The 20370-nt window shown below is 40.1% G+C and overlaps 1 protein-coding gene across 5 annotated transcripts in view; it reads right to left on the bottom strand.

Moving 5' to 3' along the window:
* The window catches only part of LOC149290119 (coiled-coil domain-containing protein 63-like), a 42389-nt gene that overhangs the window by 8217 nt on the left and 13802 nt on the right, over positions 1-20370 (bottom strand). For 4 of the 5 annotated variants that reach the window (XM_089489935.1, XM_089489937.1, XM_089489936.1 and 1 more), the window contains 8 exons: positions 15566-15723; positions 13442-13634; positions 12506-12625; positions 11576-11757; positions 9117-9298; positions 6916-7133; positions 1561-1635; positions 1271-1463 (listed from right to left, as the gene is read on the bottom strand). In XM_089489935.1, the coding sequence (XP_089346061.1) occupies positions 1271-1463; positions 1561-1635; positions 6916-7133; positions 9117-9298; positions 11576-11757; positions 12506-12625; positions 13442-13634; positions 15566-15723 (1321 nt within the window). Of the gene's footprint in view, positions 1-1270; positions 1464-1560; positions 1636-6915; positions 7134-9116; positions 9299-11575; positions 11758-12505; positions 12626-13441; positions 13635-15565; positions 15724-18099; positions 18392-20370 lie in introns of all 5 variants that reach the window. The other variant, XM_089489938.1, reaches the window with a different exon arrangement.

The raw sequence follows: 20370 nt of genomic DNA, 5'->3' as shown, positions 1-20370 counted from the left end.
AGGTCAATGGACGCATCAAGTGGTCAACGGCAGAGCATCCCAGCCCATAGGTCCCAGCATCCCCAACATCCGTTAACCCAATGGTTGGTCAACGGATGCATCAAGTGGTCAACGGGAGAGCATCCCAGCCCTTAGGTCCCAGCTTCCCCAGCATCTGTTGACCCAATGATTGGTCAACGGATGCATCAAGTGGTCAACGGGAGAGCATCCCAGCCCATAAGTCCCAGCATTCCCAGCATCCGTTAATCCATGGTTGGTCAATGGATGCATCAAGTGGACAACGGGAGAGCATCCCAGCCCTTAGGTCCCAGCATCCCTAACATCCCTTGGTCGGTCAATGGATGCATCAAGTGGTCAATGGTAGAGCATCCCAGCCCTTAGGTCCCAGCATCCCCAGCATCTGTTGACCCAATGGTTGGTCAATGGATGCATCAGGTGGTCAACAGGAGAGCATCCCAGACCATAGGTCCCAGCATTCCTAATGTCCGTTGACCCAATGGTTGGTCAATGGATGCATCAGGTGGTCAATGGGAGAGCATCCCAGACCATAGGTCCTAGCATCCCCAACACCCGTTGACCCAATGGTTGGTCGATGGATGCATCAAGTGGTCAACGGGAGAGTATCCCAGCCCTTAGGTCCCAGCATCCCCAGCGTCCATTGACCCATGGTTAGACAATGGATGCATCAGGTGGTCAACAGCACTTGCATCAATAGGACCCAGCATCTGTTGACCCATGGGTGGTCAGTGGATGGTCAACAGGTGGTCAACAGCAGAGGAGAGCATCCCAAACCTTCAGATGATGGGTCCCAAACTTTGTAGATGGTCAGTGGATGGTCAACAAGTGGTCAACAGCCAAGGACAGCATCCCAGACTGTTGGACATATTGGACACTTGGACATATTGGACTCTCATATCGGACCCTTGGACATATTGGACCCTCGGACATAATGGACACTTGGACATATTGGACTCTCATATCAGACCCTTGGACATATTGGACCCTCGGACATAATGGACACTTGGACATTTTGGACTCTCATATTGGACCCTTGGACATAATGGACACTTGGACATATCAGACCCTCGGACATATCGGACCCTTGGACATAATGGACACTTGGACATATTGGACTCTCATATCGGACCCATGGACATATGGGACCCTTGGACATATGGGACCCTCGGACATATCGGACCCTTGGACCTATTGGACCCTTGGACATATTGGACCCTCAGACATATCGGACCCTCGGACATATGGGACTCACTGAAATGGCACATCAGGTTCTGGTCAGTGACCTCTCCGGTTTCGCCCAGATGTTCGCGGATCGTGGTGGCGTCGCAGTCCATCTTCTTGAAGAGGAAGTCCACCGCGGACTTGAGGTGATCCAGGGTCTTGCTGCTCTCCTTGACTTTGTATTCATAGCGGTTGCCTTCCTCGGTTGTCCAGCTGAGCTTGTCCTGGAGGAGGAGGAGGGGGAGTGGTTATCTCAACGTCCAGGGTGTTAAATATGGGGGGTAGGATATTATTTAGGACGGTGGTCATTTTATTGGGTACCTCTAATTCTTTAAGGTGTCCGTGTTGGACTTCTTGGTCCTTCTTCTGCTCCAGTTTCATCTGATCGATTTCGTTCTGCGATGCAAAATAAGATTATTATTATTATTATTATTATTATTATTATTGTATTTATTAATTCATTATTATTACATTTATTATATTTTTACTTATTATATTCATTATATATCATTATATTTATTAATTGTTATGTATTATATTTATTTGCTTTACATTCATTATATGTTATTTATATATTTATTTATTTATAAATATTTATTATATTTATTTAATTATTATATTCATTATTTAAACATTTACTATATTTATTTATTTATTTACATGCTTATTATTTTCATTATATATTATTTATATTTATTTTATTTATTTATTAATTTTTATATTTATTATATTTATTTACTTATTATCATTATATATTATTTATTGTATTTATTAATAATTATATTTATAATATTTATTTGCTTATTATATTCATTATACATATATTTATTGTACAGTATTTATTATTTATTTATTATTATATTTATTATATTTATTTGCTTATATTCATTATATATTACCTATATTATAGTATTTTTATTAATTATTATTATTATATTTATTATATTTGCTTATTCATAATATATTATTCGTTAATTATTATATTTTTATATTTATTTATTCATTTTATTTATCCTTATATATATTCTTATATTTAGTTATTACAATATCTATTTATTAATAATAATTTATTCATTTATTTATTTTTATATAATTTTTATTTATTTACTATATTTATTTATTCTATTATTATTATTATTAATGAATAAATAAATGAATATAATAAATTAATAATCATAGAATCATAGAATAATAGAATAATAGAGTTGGAAGAGACCGCATGGACTGGATGGCCCTTGCAGTCTCTTCCAACTCTAGTATTCTATGATTCTATGATTCTATGATTCTGTGATTCGATGATTATTAATTTATTATATTCATTTATTCATTCATAATTTTTATTTATTACTTTTAGTTAGATTTATTATATTTATTCTATTTATTTATTTATTATAATTATGTTTATATTTATTTATATTTATTTATTTCTTATAAACTATTCTTTATTTATATATATTTATTCATTTATTATATCTATTTATTACTATTGTATTTATATTTATTTATATTAATATATTTATTCATTTATTAATTTATTTACATATATTTATTTATATTTATTGCATTTATTATTATTATATTTATTTATTTAATATATGTATTAATATGTATTATATTTATTTATTTTATAAATTAAAGTTTAAATTAAATTTAAATTAAAGTTTATTGAAGATAAAAAACATGTTTGTAGGTTGTTTATAAATAAATATAATAATAAACACAATAATATAAATATAATTAATAAATAAATATAATAACAATAATAAATAAATATAAATACATATAATATTATAATAGTATATTAAAATAAAACTGCTACAATAATAATAATAAATTAATTAATATAGTAAAAATAATAATAAAATATAATACATATAATAATATTATAATAGTATACTAAAATTGGTACAATAATTAAAATAATAATACACAAATTAATAATAATAAAATAAATAAATTTAATACATATAAATACATATATTATAATAGTATATTGAAATAAAATTGCTATAATAATTCAAACAAATTCAGTGCTAAAATCAAATAATTTAAAAATATTAAAAGAAGGGTGCAAAGCAATTATAAATGAGCTTCAGCTGCGTTCTTGGGTACTTATTATTCCTTTAACGCTAAATTCATCACTTCATTTAAAAAATAATAATTAAACTTTAAAAACTTTAAAAATTAAATTAAATTTAGGAGATAATAGGACGCTGATGGAAAAATACCTTGAGATGTATATTAAAAAATTGACAAATGAACAGAAACAAATATTGAATACTCCTATCACTCTGCAAGAAGTGTTTGAAGCAACCCATAAATCAAAGAAAGGGAAATCTCTGGGCTTAGATGGGTTTACTAATGAATACTACAAATTGTTTGCAAATGAATTAGGACCCCCATTAATGGAAACGATGAATGAGATCATACATGCTGAAACACCACAAACATGGAACCAGGCTAATATAATTTTAATTCCTAAACAAAATAAAGAAATATTGGAACCAAATTTTTTTAGACCAATTTCCCTTTTGAATTCGGTCTACAAGTTATTAGCAGCAATTCTGGCAGAGAGACTAAAAAAAGTTATGATTAATTGGATAAGAAATTTATTAAATTTAATACAGTGCGCCCGCGCCATACACGGGCGCGCCATACGCGGCCTTGAGCATACGCGCTCAAGCCGTGGCGCGCGCGTGGGGCGGAAGGGGCGACGCGTCCCATTCAATTGAATGGGCGTGAGCGCCCGTTGCGCCCGCGCGCACCCACACTGCAGCGCCGCCGCGCACGAGCCCCATTGTTTCCAATGGGGCTCGAGCATAGGCGGAATTTGCCTTACACGGAGGGATCCGGAACGGATCCCCCGCGTAAGGCGAGGACGCACTGTAGAAATCCATGAAAAAAATGTTAATAAAGAATTGGCTATGATATTCTTGGACGCCGAGAAGGCTTTTGATAATGTTAGATGGAATTTCATTTTTGCGGTGTTGAAAAAGATGGAGATAGGAGAAACTTTTCTAAATTGGATTATGAAAATTTACCACAATCAAGAGGCGACTGTTTCGATAAATGGGGAAAGAACAAAGATGTTCAAAATTAGTAAGGGAGTAAGACAAGGTTGTCCCCTTGCTCCCTTACTATTTATGACATTGGAGGTTACGTTGAATAAGATTAGAAATGATACTTTAATTGGAGGTGTAAGGGTTAAAAACTATTGCTATAAATTGTGGGCATATGCCGATTTTCATTAAGTTCTGATCACTTAATGAAAATTCTCAAATATTATGGCAAAATTTCAGGTTATACGATCAATCAGAAGAAAACAATGATGTTGACTATGAATATCTCAGATAAAGATATTGGAAAAGTAGTGGAGAAAACAGGATTTCAAAGAAAGAAGCAGGTTAAGTATTTAGGGATAAATTTGACAACGAAAAACACGGAATTATACCAAAATAATAATATAAAAATTTGGAAAGAAATCAAAAGGGACTTGGAGAGATGGCAGCACCTACAAATTTCCTGGCTCGGTAGGATAGCTGTGATAAAAATGGCAGTACTTCCTAAATTGATTTTTTTATTTCAAAATATTCCCATTATCACGAAAAATTCGATTTTTAAAGCCTGGCATAAAGATATGTCAAAATTTATTTGGCAAAAAAAAAGACCCAGAATCAAATTGAAAATTATGCAGGATAAGACTGAAAACGGTGGACTGAGTCTCCCCAACCTTAAATGGTATTTCTACGCATGTGTATTTGACTGGCTAATTGACTGGCTTAAATTGGAAAATGATAGAAATTTGGCAGTGGAAAATTTTGGATTAAAATTTGGTTTTCATGCATATTTATTTTATGAAAAAGCTAAACTGGATAGAGAGTTTAACAGCCACTGTTGCGGGTCTGGCTGAAATACAGACAAAGATGGTGTCCAAAGATACCATTGTGGACTTCTCCAGGTGAAGCCTTCCTGAAGAGGAAAGTATATAGTGAAGACAGATGGATTAGATACAAGGACATAATCAATTTGGACCAAGGTAAAGAAAAACTTAAATCACAGGAGGAGATTAGTAATGGGAGTTTTGTGCTAAATTGGTTTTCTTATAGACAACTGAACGAAAGATTTAAAATGGATCAGAAAGGCCTAGGTATTGCTCCCGCTATTCCAGAGTTTGAAAATATTGTTAGACGGGTCCAAAATAAAAAGGATATTGAAATTCTATAATTTGATTTTGAAATTTGAATTGGAGGAAGAGGTTATTAAAGAATACATGATTAGCTGGGCAAAAGACCTGAATCCTGAATATAATGTTGGAACAATGGGAAATGACATGGAAAAGTCGGATCAAGTATACAAATAATGTAGAAATTAGGGGAAATTGCTATAAATCAATTTTTAGATGGTATTTAACCCCACATAGGATTTCCAAAATGTATAAGGATATGAAGGGCACATGTTGGAAATGCCAAAAGGAATTAGGCACGTATCTGCACAGTTGGTGGTCATGTGAAAAGGCAAAACAGTATTGGAAACAGATTCATGGAGAAATGAAAAAAAAATTAAGTTTAATATCCGTGCAGACCCGATGATGTATCTATTAAATATAATAGAAGACCAAGCGATGGAAAGGGCAAATGGTAAATTGATTTTTTTGGCAATAGCAGCGGCCAGGATACTTTACGCAAAACACTGGAGGTCTGAGGAGTTACCATCTATAGAATGGAAAATTAAATTATATGAAATGGATAAACTATCGTTTATGAAAAATGACACGCAATCTAATTTTTCTAAGGATTGGGGTCCGTGGATCTCATATATACAACAAGATGGGAAGCCTAGTAGATGTATTGTAATGTTAGATTAAATTTCAAATACAGCTATATAAGGGTGTCAGACTGTATTAAGGGGATAAATAGGTTAAATAAAGATGTAAAATGGACAGAACAAGGGGCAAGAACCTTAGACTACACAAATATAAAGTAGATATTTTAGATTTCTGCAAGACACTCTTAGATATGATACGAAAGAAGCTGAGTGTTTATAGAGTTTTGTATTTAATAATGTATCTATTACAGTAACCAGAATGGGGGTAACAGATAGGTAGAGACGTAGTTTGAATAAGTTTCCTTGACTTCACAGTTAAAAGTTATTAAGAGTATGTTTTGATTATAACTGAATCATATTATGTAGCAGATGCACAGTAGAGGAAGTCATGTATGTGTTTTAGTATTGTTTGTGTTAGGTATTTTTTAATGTTTGTTGTGTATTTAGTCTGTTATATTTTATGTTTTTTAACCTAATAAAATTTTAAAAATTTAAAAAATAATAAAAAATTAAATTTAATTTAAAAATGAAAAATTAAACTAAAATAAAAAAATAAAAAATAAAGTAAACATTAAATATTAAATTAAAATTAAAAAATAAAATTAAAATTAAAATATAAAAATTAAATTAAAAATTAAAAATTAAACTTAAAAAAATTAAAATTAAAATTAAAAACATTAAAAATTAAATTTAAAAAATTAAAAAAAATAATTAAAATTAAATTTAAACTAATAAAAATAAAAAATTAAATTTTAAATTTTAAAAAATTAAAAAAAAAATTCGGTCGTCTCCTGGAGTCGTAATTCGGTATTTGGACCACTACGGCATGAACGGTGAAGCGAAGGGACCGACCTGGACGCTTTGGATCCTCTTCTGGAGCCTCTCGTTGTCGTCATTGAGTTCGGTGATGTAACTGAAGGCGGCGAAGTTCTTCTTCTCCTTCTTGGTGAATTCGTCCACCAAGCGGTCAATGTCGCCGTTCTCGGTCAGCTTCAGCAGCCGCATGTAGGCCACTTCGTAGCTCTCAAAACTCTCCCCTTTGGCCTTGGCCCTGGACTTCTCCTTGATCGCTGGGAGAGAAGTCGGAGTAAGTGACCAGAGCGGTCAGCGGAAGCTAGCCTACCCCTACTAGACTCAATGGGTCTACTCTACTTGGGATCATCAATGGACCCAATGGGATTGAGTTGTAGGTTGGGCTTCACCTTCAACCGTTGACTCAATGGGTCTACTCTACTTGGGGTCAACAATGGACTCAATGGGATTGAGTTGTAGGTTGGGCTTCACCTTCAACCGTTGACCCAATGGGTCTACTCTGCTTGGGGTCAACAATGAACACAATGGGATTGAGTTGTAGGTTGGGCTTCACCTTCAACCGTTGACTCAATGGGTCTACTCTGCTTGGGGTCAACAATGGACTCAATGGGATTGAGTTGTAGGTTGGGCTTCACCTTCAACCGTTGACTCAATGGGTCTACTCTACTTGGGGTCAACAATGGACCCAATGGGATTGAGTTGTAGGCTGGGCTTCCCCTTCGACCGTTGACTCAATGGGTCTACTCTGCTTAGGGTCAACAATGGACTCAATGGGATTGAGTTGTAGGTTGAGATTCCCCTTCAACCGTTGACTCAATGGGTCTACTCTACTTGGGGTCAACAATGGACCCAATGAGAATGAGTTGAAACCCAACGAGACCCTACTCTAGGTTGACCCAAACCATAGTACCAATCCAAGAGATCCAACCAGACCCCACTTTAGGTTGACCCAACCCATAGTACCAACCCAAGACACCCAACCGGACCCCACTCTAGGTTGGACCAACCCATGAAGCCACTGGGAGAGATCATCCAGAAAAATGGAGCACGGTGTTATCAGTACACTGATGACACCCAGATCTACCTCTCCATGGCTCCGACAGATACAGTGACTAAGGAAGGCATCTCTCCCCTGGACGCCTGCCTGGGGTCAGTAATGGGCTGGATGAGGGAAAACAAACTCAAGCTGAATCCAGAGAAAACAGAGGTACTCGTGATAGATTCCCCAGATCCAGACAGAGGAATTTGTCATCCAGTCCTGGATGGGGTCACACATCCCCTACAGGACAAAGTACGTAGTTTGGGAGTACTCTTGGATTCATCCCTACAATTATCATCCCAAGTGGGCGCGATGGCCAGGAGTGCTTGGTATCAGCTTCGGCTGATACGCCAGCTACGTCCCTGTCCGGACCGAAAGGACCTTGAAACAGTAGTACATGCACTGGTAACCTCTCGTTTAGATTTCTGTAATGCGCTCTACATGGGGCTACCTTTGTATCAGGTTCGGAAACTTCAGCTAGTTCAAAATGCTGCAGCCAGATTGGTCGCCGGATCTCCAAGGCAAGACCATATAACACCGGTACTAAAATCTCTTCACTGGCTGCCAATTAGTTTCCTGTTGGTTATTACCTTTAAAGCCCTACATGGCTTGGGCCCGAGTTACTTGAGGGAACATCTCTCCCTACATAATCCGCCCCGCACCCTCAGAACAATAGGTAAGCTCATACTTGAGCACCCTAGGGTGAGACTAACTTCCACTCACCAGAGAACATTCTTGGCTACAGCCCCCACACTTTGGAATAACCTCCCAGAAGAGATACGCTGCATCCCTACATTGGAAACCTTTAAGAAGGCGTTAAAAACTTATCTCTTCCAATTAGCATACCCTCCCAACTCTTTATAAAGTCTACCCCTCTATAGAAATTAAGTAAGACCCCAATTAGGACTGGCACATTGTATGTTTTGTAGATATATATTATTTTTATAAACTGTTTTTAATAATTATTATAGATATTTGGATAATAATATTTTTAACTGTAGTTGTATACTGTTTTGTTGTTTTATATTCTGCTGTAATCCTGCTTCGATCCTCTGGGAGAAGCGGGAAATATAAATAAACCATATTATTATTATTATTATTATAGTCCCAACCCAAGAGACCCAACCGGACCCTACTCCAGGTTGACCCAACCATAGTACCAACCCAATAGACCCAATGAGAGCCTACTCCAGCGTCTTACCTTTGTCTTTCCTGGCCTGCTCTTCGTACTCATAGCGGTCAACCAACTTCACGGCCATGAAGGCCTTCAGCTTGGTCTCATGGCTGTAGATCCGCTGGAGCTCGCGAAACTCCATGTTGAAGTGTGCAATGTCTTTGCAGCACTGTTCCTTCGTGGCGGCGATGCTGGCGAGGGCCTCCATCCTAAAAACCACCCCAAAAAAACCCCATTCGGCATTACTATAATCTATAGATTCAGTATAGGATTGTATTGGACTTTTACGCCGCAGCGTCACACTGGGGTCATCTCCAAATTTGATAAGGATGCGTTCTATTCCTTCTTCCAAGTCATTGATAATGATATTGAATAGTATTGGGCCCAGGACAGAAATGGGACAGGACACCCAACGGGTCACTTCTCTCCAGGACGAAGGAGAAAAGGAGCCATTGCTGGACACTGGGCCCAGGACAGGACCCCACTGGACACCCCACCGGTCACTCCTCTCCAGGACGAAGGAGAAAAGGAGCCATTGTTGGACACTGGGCCCAGGACAGGTCCCCAATGGACACCCCACCGGTCACTCCTCTCCAGGAGGAAGGAGAAGAGGAGCCACGGCTGGACACTGGGCCCAGGACAGGACCCCTCTGGACACCCAACCGGTCATTACTGTCCAGAATGAAGCCGAAGAGGAGCCATGGCTGGACACTGGCCCCAGGACAGGACCCCACTGGACAACCCACCGGTCACTCCTCTCCAGGATGAAGGAGAAGAGGAGCCATGGCTGGACACTGGGCCCAGGACAGGACCCCTCTGGACACCCCACCGGTCACTCCTCTCCAGGAGGAAGGAGAAAAGGAGCCTCTGGTGGACACTGGGCCCAGGACAAGACCCCACTGGACACTCCACCGGTCACTCCTCTCCTGGACAAAGGAGAAGAGGAGCCATGGCTGGACACTGGGCTCAGGACAGGACCCTACTGGACACCCCACCAGTCACTCCTCTCCAGGACGAAGGGGAGAAGAGGAGCCATTGCTGGACGCTAGGCCCAGGACAGGACCCCTCTGGACACCCCACCGGTCACTCCTATCCAGGACGAAAGAGAAGAGGAGCCATTGCTGGACACTGGGTCCAGGACAGGACCCCGCTGGATACCCCACCGGTCACTCCTCTCCAGGACGAAGGAGAAAAGGAGCCATTGTTGGACACAGGGCCCAGGACAAGACCCCACTGGACACCCCACTGGTCACTCCTCTCCAGGACAAAGGAGAAAAAGAGCCATTGTTGGACAGTGGGCCCAGGACAAGACCCCACTGGACACCCCACCGGTTACTCCTCTCCAGGAGAAAGGAGAAGAGGAGCCATGGCTGGACACTGGGCCCAGGACAGGACCCCACTGGACACCCCACCGGTCACTCCTCTCCAGGACGAAGGAGAAGAGAAGCCATGGCTGGACACTAGGCCCAGGACAGGACCCCTCTGGACATCCCACCGGTCACTCCTCTCCAGGATGAAGGAGAAGATGAGCCATGGCTGGACACTGGGCAGGACCCCTCTGGACACCACACCGGTCACTCCTCTCCAGGATGAAGGAGAAAAGGAGCCTCTGGTGGACACTGGGCCCAGGACAAGACCCCACTGGACACCCCACTGGTCACTCCTCTCCAGGACAAAGGGGAAGAGGAGCCATTGCTGGATGCTAGGCCCAGGACAGGACCCCTCTGGACACCCCACCGGTTACTCCTATCCAGGACGAAGGAGAAGAGGAGCCATTGCTGGACGCTAGGCCCAGGAAAAGGACACCTCTGGACACCCCACCGGTTACTCCTATCCAGGACGAAGGAGAAGAGGAGCCATTGCTGGACGCTAGGCCCAGGAAAAGGACACCTCTGGACACCCCACCGGTCACTCCTCTCCAGGACGAAGGAGAAGAGAAGCCATGGCTGGACACTGGGCCCAGGACAGGACCCCACTGGACACCCCACTGGTCACTCCTCTCCAGGACAAAGGAGAAAAGGAGCCATTGTTGGACAGTGGGCCCAGGACAAGACCCCACTGGACACCCCACCGGTTACTCCTCTCCAGGAGAAAGGAGAAGAGGAGCCATGGCTGGACACTGGGCCCAGGACAGGACCCCACTGGACACCCCACCGGTCACTCCTCTCCAGGACGAAGGAGAAGATGAACCATGGCTGGACACTGGGCAAGACCCCTCTGGACACCCCACTGGTCACTCCTCTCCAGGATGAAGGAGATGAAGAGCCATGGCTGGACACTGGGCCCAGGACAGGACCCTGCTGGATACCCCACTCCTCTCCAGGACGAAGGAGAAGAGGAGCCATTGATGGACGCTGGACCCAGGACAGGACCTCACTAGACACCCCTCCAGTCACTCCTCTCCAGGACGAAAGAGAAGAGGAGCCATTGCTGGACACTAGGCCCAGGACAGGACCCCTCTGGACACCCCACCGGTCACTCCTGACCTTTGCTCCCTGGCCTGGGACGCTTGCTCTGTGGCCGACTCCATGGCCCTCTTCTGCTCCTCCATCTTCTGTTGCAAGCGGAGGAAGATGCCGTCGAAAACCGTCTTCTGCTTCTGGAGGCTCTCTATCTCTTCGCGGAAACGCGCGTTCCTCGCCAAAATGGTGTCGTAGTAAACGGTCGACTTCGGCGGTCCAGAAAAAGACACAAATAGGGTGGGAAAGTTAGCGACGGGTTTTGCAAAATTCAGGTATTATAATTTTGCAAAATTCAGATATTATAATTATGTAAAATTCAGACATTATAATTATGCAAAATTCATACATTATAATAATGCAAAATTCAGATATTATAATTATGCAAAATTCATACTTTATAATTTTGCAAAATTCAGACATTATAATTTTGCAAAATTCAGACATTATAATAATGCAAAATTCAGATATTATAATAATGCAAAATTCAGACATAATTATGCAAAATTCAGATATTATAATTTTGTAAAATTCAGATTTTATAATTTTGCAAAATTCAGATTTTTTAATTACGCAAAATTCAGATTTTTTAATTACGCAAAATTCAGATTTTATAATTTTGTAAAATTCAGATATTATAATTATGCAAAATTCAGACATAATTATGCAAAATTCAGATATTATAATTATGCAAAATTCAGATATTATAATTTTGTAAAATTCAGATATAATTTTGCAAAATTCAGATTTTATAATTATGCAAAATTCAGATTTTATAATTATGCAAAATTCAGATTTTATAATTACGCAAAATTCAGATTTTATAATTTTGCAAAATGCAGATTTTATAATTTTGTAAAATTCAGATTCTATAATTTTGCAAAATTCAGATTTTACAATTTTGTAAAATTCAGATTTTATAATTATGCAAAATTCAGATTTTTGGCTAAAACTCACATTATTGAGTCTGTTTTCCAGCAAATTGATCTGTTTCTGGAGCCGCTTTCCGTCGCATTCCTTCTTCTGCTGAAAAACCAGTTTCTTTTGCTTCTCGATCTTTTCCTCCAATTCCTTTATCTAAAGAGAAAAGAGGAAGAGGAAGAAGAGGAGGAAGATAAGAGGAAGGAGAGGAAGAGATAAAATAAAAAGCATGACTTCCGGTTTTGCAAAATATCAGACTTTTTAGTTTTGCAAAATCCAGGCCTTTATTTCTATTTCTGCAACATTCATTTATTTCTATTTCTGCAAAATTCATTTATTTCTATTTCTGCAAAATTCATTTATTTCTATTTTTGCAAAATTCATTTATTTCTATTTTTGCAAAATTATTATTATTATTATTTATTTATTTATACAGCGCTGTAGATTTGCACAGTGCTGTACATAAAGTATATAAGAGAAAGCCTGCCTATGGCGTACAATCTAAGAGATAATAGGATAATACATATAAAATACATAGCGCTACAGGAAATGGTTCAATAAAACAGGGAACAAAAGAACACATAACAAATGATAGTCATGCAATGCCTGGGAACGCTTCTCTGTTTTGAAGCTGGTTAATGAAGTGATGGCCCTTGCTCGCGGTGGGAAGAAGGTTCCAGGAGTGAGGGGCAACAAGTGAAAAGGGGCGAATCCGAGAAGGGGCAGAGGAAATCCTGGGCAGGGATAGCCGACCTTGACTACCAGAACGGAGGGCCCAGTTGGGAAGGTGAGGAGAAAGAAGGTCTGATAACTAAGGAGGGGCCAGCCCATGGAGGGCTAATTCAGACCTTTATTTCTATTTTTGCAAAATTAATTAACTTCTATTTTTGCAAAATTCATTTACAAAGGTCTTCTCCCAACCAACGCAAACGCAAAATGCGCAACAGAGATGCAGAAAACCGCGCCGGATACCTTGGCGTCCTGTTCGGCGATGACGGCCTTCGTGTCTACGATGAGAGATTCGTATTTGTCTTTCGCTTGGAGAAGCGTCTTCAGTTCGGCACAACTCCGGTCGTCCAGGAATAGATTCGGCGCCGATTTGCAGACGTTCGCCACGACGTCTACCGTTTCCGTTTTGAGGCTCTGGCGCCTCTTTCCAGCGCAGCTGCAAATGACGCAAGGATCGATTAAAAACGACGACGTAAAATGTATCACGTGTCGCAGTGTCTGCTTTTTGCAATTGGCGAAAAACGATTTTAAGATAACAAAATTCGCCAATTTATAAAAAATACGACTTGGAGACATTTGGGTCGAATCAATAAATGGATCAATATTGGGGTTTTTATTATTTATTTATTTTTAATAATAATAATTATTAATGTATATAAATATATATATATTAAATATTATATAATTATATTATATAATTATACACAAAACATCCATTATAATATAATATAATACTTTATTATAATATAATATTATAATGTTATTATACTTTATTCTTTGAAAGCTTGCAACATGAATTTTATGCATTTCTGTCAGCCCAATAAAGTTATCAATCAATCAATCAGTTTATAATTCAATGGATTTGGGATTTTATTATACTTTTATTATACTCTATATTTTGTGCATTTTGGTTCGGTCCAATAAATAGATCAATATAATAATAATAATAATAATAATAAATATTTTGTGGATTATTGTACTTTTTGCAGCATGTATTTTGTGCATTTTGGGTTGGTTCAATAAATAGATCAATATAATAATAATAATAATAATAATTAATAATATAATTTTATATTTAATTTTTATATTTTTTATTATTATTATTAGTAGTAGTAGTAGTAGTATTTTGTGGATTATTGTATTTTTTGCAACGTGTATTTTGCGCATTTTGGGTTGGTCCAATAAATAGATCAATTTTTTAATAATAATAAAAATTATTATTATTATTATTATTATTGTAAAATATAATTACATAATAATATTATGATTTTATCATTATATTTCATTTATTATTATTATTATTATTATTATTATAAAATGTAATTACATAATATGGTTTTATAATTATATTTCATTTATTATTATTATTATTATTATAAAATATTATAAAATACTATTATTTTATTATTTTTATTTTTATTTTTATTATAAAATATTATTATATTTTGACCATGTTTCTCCTCTTTTCTCCTCCCTTCATTGGCTCCCCTTCCCCTTCCGCATCCGGTACAAGCTTTTGTTATTGACTTTCAAAGCCCTCCATGGATTGGCCCCTCCTTACTTATCTGACCTTCTTTCTCCTTACATTCCTATTCGCACCCTCCGCTCTTGTAGTCGAGGTCTGCTGTCACAGTGTAGGACTACCACTGCCCCCTCCCGAATTTGTCCCTTCTCGCTTGCTGCCCCTTACTCCTGGAACCTTCTTCCCCCACATGGACACCTCATCACTTCTCTACCCAGTTTCAAAACTGAGTTAAAGACTATATTGTTTAGAGAAGCATTCCCAGAGGCGAGCCCCTCTCTGACCCAGGAAGCCTCCTTTTAACCAGCCAAGCCCTTCCTCCAGTCCATCTGCCTTGGTCCAGGCCTCGGAGGTGGAGAAGATTTGCTGGACCTGATCCTATTCCCCACCACCACTCCCTTCTCCTTTTGTGTCGTGTCTTTTTAGATTGTAAGCCTGAGGGCAGGGAACCGTCTGACTAAAAGATTGTATGTACAGCGCTGTGTAAGTTTACAGCGCTTTATAAATAAAGGTTAATAATAATAATAATAAAATTTAACAAATTATTGTACTTATTATAAAATATAATTATAAAATAATAATTATTATTTATAATTATATTTAACTATTATTATAAAATATAATTATAAAATAAGAATAATAATAATTTTATAATTATATTTTATTATTATTATTATTTTAAAATTTAACAAATAATTATTATAAAATAATTATAAAATAATATTATTATGTTATATTTTTTATTATTATTATTTTAAAATTAAACAAATAATTATTATTATTAATTATTATTATTTTCTTTAATTTAAAAAATTTAACGAGACGTTAACAATTACTGCGCTCACCCTGGGCCGTGAGATTTGGCCGCCAAGGGCTTGAACCCTTTCTTCTTCTTGACCCCGAACTCTTGCGAACGTGTCTTCAACCCCAGTTCCGACATAATTTCTTTCTCCTTCTCCGTGAAATCGAAGACGTCGCCTTGGACGAAGGACCCTCGCTGGGCCTGGAAACGATAATTAAAAAATAACAATTAAAAAATTAATAATTAAAATAATAATAATAATCTGTAATTATTCCGTTATTCTATGTATTTCTGCATGGCAGAAGCGTTCTATGTATTCCTGCATGGCTCCCAAATTTACCAGCTTCGCCGGACTCTTCATGTCGCCACCGCTGTTGTTTGAGGTGATTAATTAATTAATTAAGTTAAAACCATATTAATTAGACACGATAATTAATGAACTAAGCCCTCATTTGTTGGGAGTAAAGTAAAGCAAAGGGAATGGGGAACTGAGAACTATAGATAGCCATAGAGAACCATAGAACGCAGAAGGGCCCTTTGTGACCAGGCTGCCTCTGATTGGCCGGATCGGGACCCGAAGGGGCGGGGCTTCTGTTTGAGTGGCAGGAGCGGGAAAGACCACCTCCTTGTGGATAGCTTTGATCCCTATCTGATTGATCGATATCTCTTATCTATCTCTTATCTATCTATCTGTTAGATAGATAGAGGAAGGAAGGAAAGAAAGGAGGAGGGAATGAAGGTTAGAGGAAGGAAGGAGAGGTAAGAAGGAAGGATAAAGGAAGGATGGATGGATAGAAGAAGATAAGAAGGACAGAAAGAAATAGGAAGGAAGGAAGGAAGGAAGGAAGGAAGGATAGAGAAAGGAAGGGAGGGAGGGAGGGAGGGAGGGAGGATGGATAGAAGATAAGAAGGAAAGATAGAAATACGAAGGAAGGAAGGAAGGAAGGGAGGGAGGGAGGGAGGAAGGTAGAATAGAGGAAGGAAGGATGGATGGATGGAAGAAGATACGAAGGAAAAAAAGAAATAGGAAGGGAGGAAGGGAGGAAGGAAGGATGGATAGAAGAAGATAAGAAGGAAAGAAAGTAATAGGAAGGAAGGGAGGGAGGAAGGGAGGGAGGAAGAAAGGAAGGAAGAATGGATAGAAGAAGATAAGAAGGAAAGAAAGAAATAGGAAGGAAGCAAGGAAGGAAGGGAAGGAGGGAGGGAGGGAGGGAGGAAGGAAGGGAAGGAGGGAGGGAGGAAGAGAGGGAGGAAGGAAGGAGAGAAGATAAGAAGGAAAGAAAGAAATAGGAAGGAAGGGAGGGAGGGAGGGAGGAAGGAAGGGAGGATGGATGGATGGAAGAAGATAAGAAGGAAAGAAAGAAAGAAATAGGAAGGAAGGAAGGAAGGAAGGAAGGAAGGAAGGAAGCATGGATAGAAGAAGATAAGAAGGACAGAAAGAAATAGGAAGGAAGGAAGGAAGGAAGGAAGGAAGGAAGGGAGGGAGGGAGAAAGGATGGATAGAAGAAGAAGGACAGAAAGAAATAGGGAGGGAGGGAGGGAGGGAGGGAGGATGGAAGAAAATAAGAAGGAAAGAAAGAAAGGAAGGAAGGATAGAGAAAGGAAGGGAGGGAGGGAGGGAGGGAGGATAGAGGGAGGAAGGATGGATGGATGGATGGATGGATGGATGGAAGAAGATAAGAAGGAAAGAAAGAAATAGGAAGGAAGGAAGGAAGGAAGGAAGGAAGGAAGGAAGGAAGGTAGGAAGGATAGAGAAAGGAAGGGAGGGAGGGAGGGAGGATGGATAGAAGAAGATAAGAAGGAAAGAAGGAAGGAAGGAAGGACGGGAGGAAGGAAGGAAGGATGGATAGAAGAAGATAAGAAGGACAGAAAGAAATAGGAATAAAGGAAGGAAGGATAGAAAGGAAGGAAGTATATAGGAAAGAAGGAGAGGGAAGGAAGGAACAATGGAAGGAAGGAAGGAAGGATGGAGGGAGGGAGGAAGGATGGATGGATGGACAGAAGAAGATGAGAAGGAGAGAAAGAATTAGGAAGGAAGGAAGGAAGGAAGGCTAAAGAAAGGAAGGGAGGGAGGGAGGAAGGGAGGGAGGATGGATAGAAGAAGATAAGAAAGAAAGAAAGAAATAGGAAGGAAGGAAGGAAGGACGGGAGGAAGGAAGGATGGAAGGATGGATAGAAGAAGATAAGAAGGACAGAAAGAAATAGGAATAAAGGAAGAAAGGATAGAAAGGAAGGAAGTATATAGGAAAGAAGGAAGGAAGGAAGGAAGGAAGGAAGGAAGGAAGGAGAGAATGAAGGATAGAAGGAGGGAGGGAGGGAGGGAGGGAGGGAGGAAGGGAGGAAGTATATAGGAAAGAAGTAGAGGGAAGGAAGGAACAATGGAAGGAAGGAAGGATGGTAAGAAGGAATGAAGGAAGGATGTACGAAAGTAGTAGGGAGGAAGGAAGGAAGGAAGGAAGTGTCCAGGACAATGCCAACGGTGGTAATCAATGACATGGACCCCGATGGTCAAGAGGCTGACCGACCCACTGTCCAGCCTGACCCCACTTGACCGCTAAGGCCAGGCTCCCTTGGGACCTTGACCACCGTCCGGCGCTGTCTGTCTGTCGGCTCGACGTCCAGACTTCTCAGATCTTTGGAGCTGTCAATCAAAGGGTCGAGGGATGAGCAATTCCAGCCGACGCAAACGGATGGATTCATTGACCACGCGCAGCGCTTGAGGGTTTGCAGGGGGGGTGCCTGTCCTGGCCCCAATGTCCATCCCTTTCCCGATTATTCATGCCTTGTCAGGTCAGAGAAAGGCAGGCTTTGAGAAGGTAAAACAAAGCAGAAATCCCTCCCGGGAAGCAAGTGCGAGGAAAGGCAAGACCTGCATCGAACCGTAGAAAGGTAGAAAGTGAGACCCAGCGGTCATCTAGTCAAACCCTTCGGCCTCTGGGACTCTTCTATGTACTCCTCCATGGCAGAAGGATCCTATGTATTCCTGCATGGCAGAAGGGTTCTATGTATTCCTGCATGGCAGAAGGATCCTATGTATTCCTCCATGGCAGAAGGGTCCTATGTATACCTGCACGGCAAAAGGGTCCTATGTAATCCTGAATGGTAGAAGGGTCCTATGTATTCCTGCATGGCAGAAGGATCCTATGTATTCCTCCATGGCAGAAGGGTCCTATGTATTCCTGCATGGCAAAAGGGTCCTATGTATTCCTGCATGGTAGAAGGGTCCTATGTATTCCTGCATGGCAGAAGGATCCTATGTATTCCTGCATGGCAGAAAGATCCTATGTATTCCTGCATGGCAAAAGGGTCCTATGTATTCCTGCATGGCAGAAGGATTCTATGTATTCCTGCATGGCAAAAGGGTCCTATGTATTCCTGCATGGCAGAAGGATCCTATGTATTCCTGCATGGCAGAAGGATTCTATGTATTCCTGCATGGCAGAAGGGTCCTATGTATTCCAGCATGGCAGAAGGATCCTATGTATCCCTGCATGGCAAAAGTATGCTATGTATCCCTGCATGGCAAAAGGATCCTATGTATCCATGCATGGCAGAAGGATGCTATGTATCCCTGCATAGCAGAAGGATCCTATGTATCCCTGCATGGCAAAAGGATCCTATGTATCCATGCATGGCAGAAGGGTCCTATCTATCCATGCATGGCAGAAGGATCCTATGTATCCCTGCATGGTAAAAGGATCCTATGTATCCATGCATGGCAGAAGGGTCCTATGTATTCCTGCATGGCAGAAGGATCCTATGTATTCCTGCATGGCAGAAAGATCCTATGTATTCCTCCATGGCAGAAGGGTCCTATGTATTCCTGCATGGCAAAAGGGTCCTATGTATTCCTGCATGGCAGAAGGGTCCTATGTATTCCTGCATGGCAGAAGGATCCTATGTATTCCTGCATGGCAGAAGGATCCTATGTATTCCTGCATGGCAGAAGGATTCTATGTATTCCTGCATGGCAGAAGGGTCCTATGTATTCCAGCATGGCAGAAGGATTCTATGTATTCCTGCATGGCAGAAGGGTCCTATGTATTCCAGCATGGCAGAAGGATCCTATGTATTCCTGCATGGCAGAAGGATCCTATGTATTCCTGCATGGCAGAAAGATCCTATGTATTCCTGCATGGCAAAAGGGTCCTATGTATTCCTGCATGGCAGAAGGATTCTATGTATTCCTGCATGGCAAAAGGGTCCTATGTATTCCTGCATGGCAGAAGGATCCTATGTATTCCTGCATGGCAGAAGGATTCTATGTATTCCTGCATGGCAGAAGGGTCCTATGTATTCCAGCATGGCAGAAGGATCCTATGTATCCCTGCATGGCAAATGTATGCTATGTATCCCTGCATGGCAAAAGGATCCTATGTATCCATGCATGGCAGAAGGATGCTATGTATCCCTGCATAGCAGAAGGATCCTATGTATCCCTGCATGGCAAAAGGATCCTATGTATCCATGCATGGCAGAAGGGTCCTATCTATCCATGCATGGCAGAAGGATCCTATGTATCCCTGCATGGTAAAAGGATCCTATGTATCCATGCATGGCAGAAGGGTCCTATGTATTCCTGCATGGCAGAAGGATCCTATGTATTCCTGCATGGCAGAAAGATCCTATGTATTCCTCCATGGCAGAAGGGTCCTATGTATTCCTGCATGGCAAAAGGGTCCTATGTATTCCTGCATGGCAGAAGGGTCCTATGTATTCCTGCATGGCAGAAGGATCCTATGTATTCCTGCATGGCAGAAGGATCCTATGTATTCCTGCATGGCAGAAGGATTCTATGTATTCCTGCATGGCAGAAGGGTCCTATGTATTCCAGCATGGCAGAAGGAT

Source organism: Sceloporus occidentalis, unplaced genomic scaffold (genome assembly GCF_023333645.1).
Source record: "Sceloporus occidentalis isolate IW3139 unplaced genomic scaffold, rSceOcc1.0.p SCAF_41, whole genome shotgun sequence".
Classification (NCBI taxonomy): Eukaryota; Metazoa; Chordata; class Lepidosauria; order Squamata; family Phrynosomatidae; genus Sceloporus; species Sceloporus occidentalis.
This window is presented reverse-complemented; position numbering and strand designations above follow the sequence as displayed.